Source organism: Platichthys flesus, chromosome 2 (assembly GCF_949316205.1).
Source record: "Platichthys flesus chromosome 2, fPlaFle2.1, whole genome shotgun sequence".
Lineage (NCBI taxonomy): Eukaryota > Metazoa > Chordata > Actinopteri > Pleuronectiformes > Pleuronectidae > Platichthys > Platichthys flesus.
In genome coordinates, this window is record NC_084946.1 from 28875339 (window position 1) to 28889781 (window position 14443).

Below are 14443 nucleotides of genomic sequence, written 5' to 3' on the forward strand. Positions count from 1 at the left end.
AATTTCATTCTGTTGGTGACACTGGATTTCTTGAGGTTTATTTTGTAGGGGCAACGGATGACAACATCCTGAGGAGGAGGAGGTCGCTGTGAACAGTTAGAATAAATCACAAACTTTTAACATTTAAAAACAAAACACAGCTCAACAGTTTCATCCAGAACATTTTATTTTTTCCACTTTTTAAAAACAAACCAAACAAACTAAAGAACCTCGTTTCTGTTACAGCGACGTACGAGTGTGTGAGGCTCAGCTTCCTGTTCGGCTCCGAGAGCGTCGAGTCAGAGGGACAGAGACACGGAGACGTTTGACCGTCTGTCCTCACCCGACCCCCCCTCAGTGGGGGGGCGGAGACAGAAGACCACGCCTCTGCAGGAGGAAGGTGTGAACACGGAGGTAAAGAAAATACTTCATAAATACAGCACGGCTGGCGCTCATGGAAAAAATGAGAAAATATAAATACAGTGCGTCTGTTTGCAGAGACGCTCTCAGACCCGACAGGACGAGGACACGTCTTCAGCTCCGCCCTGTTTTTACTGCTCCTCCTGAAACTAACCTCTGATTGGACAGATCATTCAGGAGAAGAGGAAGAACAGGAGGAAGAGGAGGAGAAACAGGTTTGTGAATTCAAGGAGAAAAGAGAAAAATAAAGGACTGAAGAGAAAGCTACAGAAACAGATGTCATGTAAATATAAAACCCCACCGTATAGGACCGCAGAGGGACGGGGACGGGGACAGGGGACAGGGGACAGACAGATGGAGATGAAAAGGAAAACAGGTGAAAACCGGCGGGAGAAGAGGACGTCGGCAGAGGAAACAGGAAGTCCCTCTCTCCGTCTCACAGTCCAGCGTCGTTGTACGTGGGTGTCGCCACCTTCAGGATGCTCTGTGCGTTCTCCTCCACCAGAGGGCGCCACTTCACCTCTCCAGTCAGGAGCAGGTCCTCCCCGTCCAGAGCGTCGATGGACTGCATCTGAAAACAGCAGCAGCACGGTCACAACACGGGCAGTGCACTGAGGCTGCCTGAGGGGGGGGCAGTGCACTGAGGCTGCCTGAGGGGGGGGCAGTGCACTGAGGCTGCCTGAGGGGGGGGCAGTGCACTGAGTCTGCCTGAGGGGGGGGCAGTGCACTGAGGCTGCCTGAGGGGGGGGCTTTGCACTGAGGCTGCCTGAGGGGGGGGGCAGTGCACTGAGGCTGCCTGAGGGGGGTGCTGTCACAGCATGAACACACAGACACAGTTCAGACTTTCGACCTCCGACACACCTGAGGAGTCGACACGCGATTAAAACACAGAAGAAGAAAACCTGTTTAGGAGACCCATGATGCATCACTGTCACGTCTCTGCGTGTTGCAGTTCAACAAGTTAGCTGTTAGCTTAGCACTTGTACCCATTGATAGTGCTAGCTGTCAATCAAACTGTGGTACCCTCCCCCCAACACATCTGGTGCTTTATGGTCTGTTTGACTCTAAATTATCATAATTCACTAAATGATCATCAGCTGTTTGAAGAAGACTTGAAACTAGAGACTGAGACAGAAACTCCTGAATGTTACTGAGTTCTATAGAAACCACCAGAGGAGTCGCCCCCTGCTGGTCACCACACAGAACACAGGCCACAGCTCTGAGGGGAACTCACCTGTTTGCGGACGTACTCCACCATGAGCTCCAGCTGTTTGGGGTCTTCACAGTCACGGTTGAACAGGTTCCTCCACAGAGCAGCAGCCAGCACGCTGTCGTCAGACAGGATCCCCTAAGACACACAAACACACACACAAACAAACACACAAACAAACAAACACACGTTAAGTGACAGCGCAATATTTCCTGGAAGTGGTCGACCAATCAGAACAGACTTTATCGGACCTTGACTATGCAGTTAAACTCTCGTGGGGATTTTACATTCTTACGATTGTGTTGTTTTGTTACTCGTGACTAATTGTTTGTTGCTATTGGAGAATGTTTCTCGACCTCTTGACCTCTACCAGACTCTGATTATAACGACTACACTGCTCAACCTGAGTCTCAGAAGAACACGAGTCCTTGAAATCAGGACTTGGGTGTTCTGGCTTCATCTGGACAGAAAGCCTTCGAGCTCCTGGAGACAAACAGGACTTCTACAGTTTGGGCTCGTGACACGTTTCCATGAAGCAGATATGCAGCTCATTTACATGTGGTAACAGAAACGGTTTTATTACCACATGACGTCTTCTACCTGCCCACTGACTGTGTGCACATCACGGCCACTAACATTTATTAATGCATATTTTTCCTTCTGCTTTCCACCAGCTCAGTGATGATCGATGTGCCCAGCGAGGCTCTGGGGCTGGGAGCCATTACGCCCCCTGCTCACTCGTTCTGAGCGTCAGGGCGACCAATCACAGGCCACAGCTGTTGTCATTAACTGGACTTTGTTGATTTTGTCGGACGACGTCATGGTCGTAAAACAGTGATGTGATCGGGGGGGGGTGGGGGGGGGGACTCCTGGTCGACGCTTTGTGTTTATGAGCCACGATTAAATCTGCGCTTTGCACCGACTCACAACAACAACAGCAGGAAAACATGACAACAAGGACGAGTGTGTTGCGAGGGGACAGCGTCTCCGTCTGTCCCCTCGCACTGAGACAGAGTCTGGACGGTTCTTTGTTACTGTTCAGTGATTTTAATATCGTACCTCTGACTTTGACTTGTATCAGTGGCTGTCTTTGATTTTAAATTGTTTTAATTTATTGTTATTACTGAATTCATCCAGCTCTATGTTGAACTCACTCTGGGGCTCGGTGTGATTCCAGGGACAGAGTGAAGGAGCAGGGGATCAAACCACTCTGGTGAGTGGACCAACCGCTCTACCTCTAGACACCTTAAGGTTCATTTGAACACAACTGACTAAATAATAAGCATGTAGAAACCTTTCAGACACAAACTGCCACAATGAGCTTGACTGTGTGTGTGTGTGTGTGTGTGTGTGTGTGTGTGTAGTCTCACCTCGTCGTATCCAAATATCGCAGCATAGAAAGTCTCGGTCATCGCCTTCATTGCTTCCTTTCTATGCATGGCATCAATCTACACAGAGAGAGAATAAGAAGCTCAGCTCATGTTTCAGGAAACTGTCAAACAAACAGTGATGAATAAAACTCTCCTTCTCGTTTGTTCACCACCATCGTTTCTTTAACTGGAGTTTGAGTATTTGAACCTAAACTTAAACACGTCAGGTTAAAGTTCTAAAATCAGAAGTTCAGTGTGTGTCTGTGGTGCAATGAGGAAAGTGCAGCATCTGGTTCAGTTTCACAAACAACACAATGTTTTGACTCATCGGCTCCAGGTGATCTTCAGACTCAGGACTCTGAGTTTAATGTGAAGACCTGAAGGAAACCGTCTCTTTAGTGGACGAGGACGTGTTCGTCCACTGGGACGTTCTCGTCGGTCACTTCGGTGTCGTACTCAACGAGCTTTCAGAGTTTCTACATAAAGAATCTGATTGTTTGAGACTTGACATCCAGAAGGAGAGAAACTCCAGAGAAGCTCCTCTGTGGTGATTTCAGTAGTTTTACGACTCAATTCGTTTGACGCTTTAAAAATACAATTTGAAATTTAACTAATTCAAACCAAACTGATCAGAAACACTTCATGACAGAAACTTCAGTGAGATAAAATCTAAATTTAACATCTGCTTTGATTTGTTTAGTCCGTGTCCCGTCTGCTAACAAGGAGGAGGCGGGGTTTATGACCTATACTGGAGCCAGACACCAGGGGGCGCGACGTGTCCGTCCCCGCCGCCTCAGAGACGTCACATTTAATAAAGACATTAGATTGAAAGTTCAGATTTGAGTTCTGAGCCGCCTGTGTTCTGGTCCAAGGCAAGTGTACACACGCATGATGACACAACTTCACATGTGCAGCTGTGAAAACACACAACACACACACGTACGTCCGCTTCCCCCCCCCTGTACTCTGCCCGATGCATGTGTGACCTCACACACCGAGCTGCCATTCCTCCTCTCTGACCTCTTTCTGTCACACGAGGCCAAACGAGCTCAAACTCCACTAAAGGCCTCAAACTGAAACGCTGCCTCGTCACCAATCACGAGATCCTTTCACCAGCAGCTGCCGAGCAACACACGAGGACTTTCATCACACAGATGAAACCAGTTAGACCTTTAAACACCAGGTGGAAGGTTTGTGTGCTTCTCTCTCTCTCTCTCTCTCTCTTCCATCACATTGAGGTCGGACTCGCTCGTCAGTTGTTTCAGAAGCATCAACGGAAACTCCGTCAGCCAATCGGCTCGTCTCTGAGACATAATGGTATCTGGATAAATGTTGCAGATTGATGCATCTCAGCCCAAATACTTTTCATTTTGCACTTCTTGCAGTTTTACTCTTTAGGTTTTTAAGACGTGAAAGAGAAAGCATGTTTTTAATCCTGTAATGAGAAACTCTCTCTCTCTGAAAGTGGCATGTGGACACAGATTGAAAGCTGCGATGTCAATGAGCGACACTTCCTGGAGCTGCTCCACTGACAGAGAATAGAGGAACGACTCTGTGGACAGAGCGACCGCAGCCAGGCCGACTCTCCGGGGAGCTGGCCGCGCTCTGCGCCGGAGAACTGCTGCCGCAATTATGCTGATGTAAAACTTTAAATAAACAAAACCTGCATCTATGCAGCAGCATGCAAAGGCAGGAGTAAAACTGAAAGCACTGTTGCATCAGCCCGAAGAGAAACACGAATATTTATTTAACAGAATGACTTCAGTCGTTTGCACAGAAAAGGTTTAGAAGCTCGTTTCATTCACGACAAGCGAGAGAAAACTGGAGAAAATGAGACTTTCAGATTCCTCAAAAGTAGAAATACTACAAAAGGAAGAGATACTACTACACCCAGAATGCACCAGGCTCCCAGGTCCCTCTCCTATTGGATGCTTGACCCGAGTTGCGGGACTAGCGCCAAAGCCAGAGTCCATACACCGCTTGTTAGAGTAAGAAGTTTATTAACATCGGTTTGTTAAACCAACACTTTGAGTCACGATGTTCCTGAGTGTGCAGAGCGAAGAGGAAACCTGTGAGATTAACCAGCACGTGAGGAAACGTGGGAAGAATCTTTAAGACCGGACTATGGTCCCCATGAGGTGGACTGGTCCTGAGGAGGTCGGTGTTTCATCTGGAAAAGATGCTGAAGAAGAAATGAGTTCAAACACACAGAGAACTTACCCCCATGATTTTGCTCCTCTGCTCCACGTCCTCCCACATGGAGTGCACGATGTAACGACACATGTACTTTCCTGCTCGGCCCTCTTGACGCATCCGCACCAAACACATCCTGACAGAGGACAGAGGTCAGAGGTCAGAGGAGAGAGGACAGAGGTCAGAGGTCAGAGGTCAGAGGTCAGAGGACACAGATCGTTGTGTCAAGTCGATGACATCCAGGATTATAACTAACGCTCAGATGATATCTATGAGATGTGTGATGTCAGCATTTCATTTCTCTCTAAGTTATCATGTTAATGTTGAAATAAGTATCTCATTCACTGGAGAGTTAAGAGTTCCAGTAACTTCGGTGTTTCCTTATCGATGCAGTAAAATATAAACTTCAACTTCAAAACGTTAAGTTTCTCATGTTTTGTTCTCGACCTTTTTTCACTGATGTGCTGCTACATGTGAAAAGTGAACACATGACTGAGGGACATGTGTTCACAGTGTGTGAATATGTGTGTGTGTGTGTGTGTGTGTGTAACTCACCATACATGCAGCTGTGCTACCAAGAACCAGGAGTTGAGTGTGTCAGGGAGGGCGCACTCTGAAACAAACACAAAATGTCCACACGTCTTATAACACATCACATGTTCACTTGTTTTCTTGCACAACACAAACACACACACACACACACACACACACACAGCTGCAAATACTCAATTAAGTGATCAACACAAAATGTAATAGCAACTGTATTAGAAAACTTTTAACGATTGTTTATGAGTTATTCTTGTGACTTTAAAAAATCCTGAAACGAGCTGAGATGATAAATCAGAGTCGATGTTTTGTTTCACTCTCTTCACAGAATATTAGTGAAAATAATGTTTGCAGAATGGCAGAAACATTTTCCACATATTGTTAATAAAGTGAAACCAAATTAAAATGAGTGTGTGTGAGTGTGCCAGAAAGTGAAGTGTCAAATAAACGTGTCAGGGTCCCTGGACGCTCGTCAGCTCCAGTTGGACCAGAACAAATACATCAGCCTTAATGGTGTTTGGACCGGGACAAAAACTGAAGAGGGTTGTGTGTGTGTGTGTGTGTGTGTGTGTGTGTGTGTGTGTGTGTGTGTGTGTGTGTGTGTGTGTGTGTGTGTGTGTGTGTGTGTGTGTAGCGTTTCTCGGTGTGTCTGTGCAGTATTACTGAATAAAAATGTACTTTCTCTCCCGCTGACAACAATAGTGCTCTTATTCTGAAGGTTTTTAACATATAGTGGATGTAAATGTACTCTGCCGACAGGAAGTGGTGCTTATCCTCACAACAGTAAATAAATCAGGTGTCTTTAAGTCTTACTTTGAAGGAAATATGAACTATTCAATTAGCGTTGATGGAGCTCGACACCTAGTTGGAGAGTTAGCGCTCCGTGAACACACACTCACGTTCAAAGAAGTCGTCGTAATTGATTCTCTCTACACAACACGTGTACATACGCAAGGCAGCAATCTTGATTTTCTGTGAAGACAAAAGACACAAAAGAAAAACGGTTAAATCATAAAACTTACGCAGCTCGACAAATCCAGTAAAACATCGTCAACTCGCTCGAGGTGAATCCTCCAGATAATATCGTGATGCATATTCGGACAATATCCAGATGTTTTACAGGGAGGCTGGCAGGAGGAACTCTGGAGGAACTCTGGAGGAACAGACTCTGAGGTTTGTGCTCTCACATGGAGCTCCTCCTGAGAATGTCCGGACTGCTAAAGCGTTTCACACCAGAGAATAGAAAGAGATTAAGAACTTGTTCCAGGATGTTCTGTGTCTTTGACTCCACACACAGCTCCATCAGCTCTGGTGTCACAACACAAAGTTCAACTCCCAGCTAGTGTGTGAAGAACCAGACACACTGGACACCAGGTCAGAGACGTGCTCGGGCCAAACTCTGCCAACCTGGTGTGGAGCCCAACATTTCACTAGATGACGACAGCCCACATTCCTGTGCACACACGCCAGCTCCAGGTCTTCAGCCAGAACCTCCCACAGAACCAACCCCTGCCTGTAAGTGTTTAGTCTTTAATGAGGTCATTCTAGGAAAACATTCACTGCAACCGTGTCATCACATGAATGTTCAAAACACAGAGAGACTTCCCCGAACTATATTAACTTCTCCTTTATGATCCTGATTAAACTCTGAGTTCTCTGCATGAAAATGAGATTGTGTCAACACTTTTTATTTATTTACCTGTTTGTTTGTTGACTGTAAACCAGACGTTTGAAAGAAAGATGTTCAAGACTAGTTCTCTAACTAGTGGAGGATCTTATATAGACTGTAAATCACTGCTCTCAGATGAGAAAACAACAGTTATTATTTTAAGATCGAGTAAATAACCACTGCACATTTCACACTCTGGTTTTTAAGTTCTAAAGCCAGTTTCTGTTTCTTGTTTTATCCTTTTAGTGATTTTAGTTCAGGTGCAATATTCAACTCACTTTAATTCTAGAGTATTATTCTAGAGTATTATTCTGGCTCTTGTGTGATATGTCCACGTTCTGTTCTATGTTGTTGTTATTGTTAGTTATTGTTGTACATTTCTGCAGCTGCTGTAGCACTTTGACCAAAGACTAATTTCCCTTTGGGACAATAAAGAATATTTAATTTGAATAACTCTAACTTCCCAACGAGCAGGAGACACCGTCCTCATGTAGATGTGGAGATCATCCTGAGGTTGTATTGTGTCTTTGCCCCCCCCTCGCCACTCACCCATTTGTTGTATTTGAGGGGTCCCGTGAAGCCGATGGCCTCAATGATCTTTGTGAAGGCCCCAACTTCCTCCTCCGTGTGTTGAGGCGTCTCCTTCACATTACAGAGCTGCAGGAAAACACAAAGCAGTGAGTGAGGGATGGGGGGGGGGCAAAGAAATGAGAGAGGGAGAAGGAACAAACACGAGGATGAGGGGATGGAATCATAATGAAGATGAAAACCTGATGTCCATGACCTCGGAGCTCAGAAATCTGAGCGCTCACAGTTCATGAGGTAAGATGTGCGTGTTAGCATTGTTCAGATATGACAGGATTACTCTTTGTGGAGGTGAAAGACAATATGAAGTTTCTCTTTCTACATTTATGATACAGAAAGTCGACATTGATCCGTCTCATCCCTCTGTCATCATGTGTTTGTCTTTCCTGAGTTAGCCTCTGAAGCTTCTGGACACCGGCTGGTCCCTTCAGACAGAACTCAGGTTCTAACGGACTTGACACATCATCACTGTTTCCTCCTCGGATGGAGTCACACGGGAATCGAACCCTGACGCTCTCTGGTCTCAAAGTCGACAAACAGTCCTCTCTTTGTTTGTTGTTGTGTCGTCTATGAGGTGGAACCAAACACCTCCACACTCTCAGATGCTTTGGTGCCCCCCCCCCCCCCCCCCGAACAACAGGTCGACAGGCTTCGCCTCATTCGCTGACCTGAAGCTGCGTTTGAAGGCTTCACAGAGAAAGAGGAGACGGACCTCGTGGATTTGAAGAATAGAGTGAAATTAAAAAAGTGAGGAAAAATGGGGAAGACAGGCGGGAATGAAAACAACTCTGTCACAGACACACACACTCACACAGTGTGACGACACACACCTGGGGAGCGTGGCCTTTCCTGACTGAGTGCAGCTGTTGAGCTCATGAATAAACTGACCTATTCTGAGCCGCGTGTCGTCTTGACAGCTTCATTACAGCCTCAGTGACCTCAGTGACCTTCATCACGACCTCTGAGCTAAAGGTCACTGCCGTCAGGTTGTCTGCTCGACTTCAGAATTCAGCCAACGTTAAAGAACCGAACCCGCTGAAGAGTCTATGTCAGTACGCAGCAATAACATGAAATACTGATGCAGTCATGTTCAGACCCCCCCCCCCCCCATGTAACGCTGCTCATCTCTGAAGCTTTTTCATGTCGGTCTCAGTCTAGATATTTTCTAGTTTGTCTTTTAGATTTGAAGCAGCAGCAGCAGGTTGTCGGGTCCGACTCGTTCAAACAGGAACATCTGGGAACATCCAGGCGAGGGGCGGAGCCTGTAGAGCAGCAGAAGGCGGAGCCTGTAGAGCAGCAGGAGGCGGGACATGACGTATAAACTCTGCTGTGGAAAGATCAGTGTTGTTGTTTCCAGCTCCTCCACACCAGCGTCGGCCCTCATCACCAGAAGATCTGGAATCTCCTCGTGTTTCCAAGTGGACGTCTTCGTCTTCTACATGTCCGGCTCCTCTTCTTCATCCTGAGATGTTTGTGTTCTTCAGGTTTCACGTCACGTGTTAGAAACCTCGTCCACACGTCCACCCGCTCACTCAAACAGCAGCTCACATTCAGTGACACAAACTTTGTGTAGCAGATCGATCATATTCACGGTTTATGGCTTCAAACTGTAAGAATCCCTAAACACAAGCCGGTGTAAAGGCCTTTGTGTGCGTGTGTGTGTGTGTGTGTGTGTGTGTGTGTGTGCACGTTTTGTTACCTGTGTGCTGATGTGCAGAGTCCGACATGGAGGTGAACAGGCCGAGGAGACTCGGGCCAGCTGGAGGGTTCCCAGGGCTCGAGCCAAGCAGGCGTTCTGATCTGAGGTCTGGAGCAGGAGGAACAGAGGAACATGGTTGAAGATGAGAAGCTGCTGACAGTGAAATTACAAAACAACAGTTCATCTGTTCTCAAATTAAAAATAATCACTTTCACACGCTGCGACACTAAACGGTCACAGACACAGACTTTGGCAATCCCCAGAAAACTCCTCATCTGTGGACTTCCCTCAGAACAGCTGGACCGAAGGAAACTGACCGTCTGTGTCTGTTTGTTAAAACATGATTCATGAGTCCACAGAGAAGAAGATCCAGAGGAAGAGGAGGGGTTCATGAAGCCACGCCCACAGCCATATCAACTTGGTGTCTCGGACAATGTTACATAACTTTTACACTTTTAAACAAGATAATTAATAGTAAAAAATAAACACATGTTAATGGTCTGTGGAGCAGCTGGAGGATCTAAAGATGGTTTCCTGTGATCTTCAGGTCTGGACCTTCTCGTAAAGTGACTTCAGATGATGGACAGTAGGATTCTGGTCTATAGAAGTAAACCTGACCTGAAGTCACAGAAGAGAAGATGAAGAGTTGATCATCTTTAAACCGTCAGAGACTCATGAGTTCATTACCACATGTGGTGAGAGCTGGTGTCTCAGGTGAAACTGGGTTCAGTCTGGTTCAGTCTGGTTCAGTCTGGTTCAATCTCGTTTAGGTCTGGGTCAGTCTGGTTCAGGTTGGGTCGGCCTGGGTTAGGTGAGGTTGGTTGAGCTCGGTTCAGGTTGGTTTAGTCTGGTTCAGTCTGGTTTAGGTCTGGGTCAACCTAGGTTAGGTGAGGTTGGTTCAGGTTGGTTGAGTCAGGTTCAAGTTGGTTTAGTCTGGTTCAGGTTTGCTCAGGTTGTTTTAGTCTGGGTCAGTCTGGTTCAGGTTGGTTTAGTCTGGGTCAGTCTGGTTCAGGTTGGTTTAGTCTGGGTCAGTCTGGTCCAGGTTGGTTTAGTCTGGTTGTTTCCATCAGAACCAGGATTCACGGTGAAGTGCACCTCAGGTGAACTTCACCGGAAGTTCCTCTTATCGAACCCATGCCCTGTCACCTTCACGTTCTCTACAACATGTCCGGGACTCGAGCTCAGAGTGAAAGCTGTTTATTGTTTCTTCCTCGCGTCTTGTGGCTGGAGGCTCGTGAACTTGATGCTAGGTCGCTAAGCTAACGGGACCATGTTACCTGGCGGCCGGCGGCCCGGGTCGCTGCCCCGTGCACCAGGCTCCTGACGGCGGACTGCAGCGGCCGTCGGTACATGACTCCGCGGGGGTCCGGGTCTCAGAGCCGGGGAGCGGGCTGCCTCTGAACTGCGGCTCCTTCACTGGTCGAAGCTTCGGTCACAGCGGTGCTCCTCCACCTCCTCCCCCGCAGCAATGTCAACGGAATCTGTCCTACACACGATCGCGTCCGGGCGGAACACAGGCCCGGCGAAGAAAAGGTCCGCTTGTGTAAGCGCGGTTATAAAATCCTTTTGATTTTATGAATCAATTATTATCTAAAACCAAAAGATTGAAAAACTTCTAATCTGGAACAAAGTGTCTGGTTTTCTTATTTTTCACAAGATAAGATCAAATAATCCTTTATTAGTCCAACAATGGGGAAAGTTGTATTTATTACAGAAGCAAGAGTCAAAGATAATAATGAGTAACATGCAATACTTGTAAAACATGGTTATGCTTTAGTGACCATGTTACCTGCATCAGCATTATTTCTATTAAATGATTCAATGGTTTGTTCTAGAGCCTGATCCAAAATGATCCGTCCACAGACAGCGTTTATATTTGCCCATGTGAAATTATTTATTTTATAGAATACAAAATGAGCACCTTTACATATAACATATATTTAAAGTTATTTATCATGAAAGAATTGGTTAAAATATGAAATATCAAACCTTAGCAACATGTGTCATAAGGGTTTGATAGTGTCTGTGTCTGGGGAGCTCACTGCAGTCACAGTGTCTGGCTACCGGTCATAAACCCTCCTCCTCCATGTTAGCAGATGGGACAATGTCAGGTGGTTTAGGAAGTTGTTGTCAAGCTGATGTCCAAGTGTTCATGTTTGTTATCAGTTTGATTGACAGCTGAGACGGACTGGTCGATGGCGTGTGTAGCGTGACCTTGATACAGGTCAGTGTTACACCAGGCTTTAGAATGAGGTCATTCAGGCATCAAACATGTTTTTGTCGTTCAGAAGTTGTAAAGAAATACGTAGAGAAGAACCTCCGGAGAAAAGAAGCATATTCTGAGTCATGTATTTAAGTTTCCTCCTTTTCAAATGAAGTCAGATTAAACTTCACTGACACGAGTCAAAGAGTCGTCGCAGCAGCAGCTTGGAGTCGAGTGACAACGACTGAAACGAGTGAAAACAATGAAACGAGTGAAACTAGTGAAAACGATGAAATGAGTGAAAACGACTGAACCGAGTGAAAACGATGAAATGAGTGAAACTAGTGACAACGACTGAAACGAGTGAAAACAATGAAACTAGTGAAAACGACTGAAACAAGTGAAAACGATGAAACGAGTGAAAACGATGAAACGAGTGAAAATGAGTGAAACAAGTGAAAACAGAGTGAGAGGGAAAAGTTCTGCAACAGAAACAGAGTGAGGGGGAAAATCAGAACGAGGTCATGTGAAGTTTTCTGGAGCGGTGGTCGGTTCCTTTGTTTCTGAGGAAATTAAATCAGCGTCTTCGGTTTGATGCCGAACTCCAACGTTACAATAAAGTGTCAGCGCTGAGTTACGAGCAGGCGACGCCACCGAGCGGGGGGGCATCAGGTCTAGCCACCGCTATTTCCTCCTCCTCCGCAGCCAGTCGAGATGCTGAGCTCCCTGTGTGACCTCACCTGAAGACACACACACACACACACACACACACACACACACACACACACACACACACACACACACACACACACACACACACACTCACACACACACACACTCACACACACACACACACACACACACACACATTCACACACACTCACACACATTTCCCTTCTATGACCTTATCCAGCACTAAAATAACCCTCCAGGAACCAGCAGTGCTGCTTTGGGCCAAACTGTAATTTATAATTGATCTGATTTCAGACACACAAACACACACACACACACACACACAAACACTCATTAGGTTTGTTTCAGTATATTCTGATCACATGTCTACGTTGACGACCTGTTCGACCTCCAGCCGTCCTCTATGTGTTGGTCTCTCAAACGTCCAATCAGAGACGGATCTGTCCCATTCGATGGAGAATCGAACCTTTTGATTCGATACAACTGAAAGTTTTGTGTTTACAGATTTTAAGTGAGAACAACTTCTAACTTAATAATAATTTGTTCATATTGTTTTGGTGACAAAAAAAAATTATATATACAAGTAAAGAAACTTTTTACTGTGAACCTTTTAGATGTGTGTTATCTGTGTGTGTGTGTCTGCTGATTCATGTGATTATTGTGTATTATATCAGTGTAGTGCTTTGTGTATCCTGCAGGGCTACACAACACATGGAATATATTTCTGTATATTTGTGTGTTAGGTTAATTGTCTGCAACTGAGTCCATGGCTTGTGCATTCAGTGTGTGTGTGTGTGTGTGTGTGTGTGTGTGTGTGTGTGTGTGTATGTGTGTGTGCGCGTGCATGCATGTGTGTGCGTTTGTATTAATAAAGAGTGATAAATGGTCGGCTCAGAGGAAGTGTTGGATTCCTGCTCGACTCCTGTTCCTGTGAGAAACCCTCGCTAAAGAAAGCAGACATAAATAATGGCTGCCACCGCGCCATCCTGCCCGCAATACAACACTGTGTGTGTGAGTGCGTGTGTGTCTGTGTGTGTGTGTCTGTGTGTGTCTGTGTGTGTCTGTGTGTGTGTGTGTGTGTGTGTATCCACCTTTAACAGCATCCCACAGGAGAGAAAGTGCAAAGAAAACAAAGGTCATGGATGTACACGCACACACACACAGACTTTACTATGTGAGTTTGAGGAGAGGCAGGGACATTGCTCACTTTGTGTGTGTGTGTGTGTGTGTGTGTGTGTGTGTGTGTGTCTGTTCCCTCATCTCCTCTGGGCAGAAGGTCAGTGCACGTCTCACCACCTTGTTTCCACAAGCGGCCCCTGGTTTGACGGAGCTGCTCCTTGAGGGACGAGGTCATTTAGGAGCTCTGAAGTCCAGGAGCAGTTAAATCCTCCTGGAGCACGTGAATGAAGCTTCACACTCAATATAGAAACAAAAATAAAAGATGTCTCTATTACCGACAGATTAAAAGTGAGGCAGGTCATTTTCCACACTCTTATCTCTTATAGGACTGGGATGATCTGAACCTGTCAGGGTTTAGACTCCACCGGACCTGGACTGTCTGACACATTAAAGCAGAAATAATTACAACATCACGCACATGTGAACTGTGAGGGAAACACAGGGGCGATGGAAGCTGCCAGACGTGATGCAGAAAAACAACCTCACTGAAGAACTTTCCAGAAATTCACATGAATCATCATCAAACCTTAATGGAGACGGACGGCAAATAAAACCACAACTAACAATGTGTAGCGTTGTCGAGCTGCTGCGTCAACGTGTCGTCGCACTTGTTGCAGAAGCAGAGAAACAGAGGAGAAGAAAGGACAGAGAAAAGAAGTGGACGGGAACATAACAGGATGGATGAGCGCTAAAAGAA

General features: G+C 46.1%; 1 protein-coding gene across 1 annotated transcript; it reads right to left on the bottom strand.

Moving 5' to 3' along the window:
• Positions 1–143: 143 nt before the first annotated feature.
• LOC133972983 (ubiquinol-cytochrome-c reductase complex assembly factor 1) lies at positions 144–11162 on the bottom strand. Its single transcript, XM_062410629.1, has 9 exons — positions 10949–11162; positions 9672–9779; positions 7937–8044; positions 6618–6690; positions 5728–5785; positions 5200–5308; positions 2980–3057; positions 1634–1747; positions 144–970 (listed from the first exon to the last, which is right to left on the bottom strand). Exons 1-9 carry the CDS (start codon positions 11021–11023, stop codon positions 836–838), a joined length of 858 nt encoding a protein of 285 aa, XP_062266613.1. The 5' UTR covers positions 11024–11162; the 3' UTR covers positions 144–835.
• Between the last annotated feature and the right edge of the window lie 3281 nt (positions 11163–14443).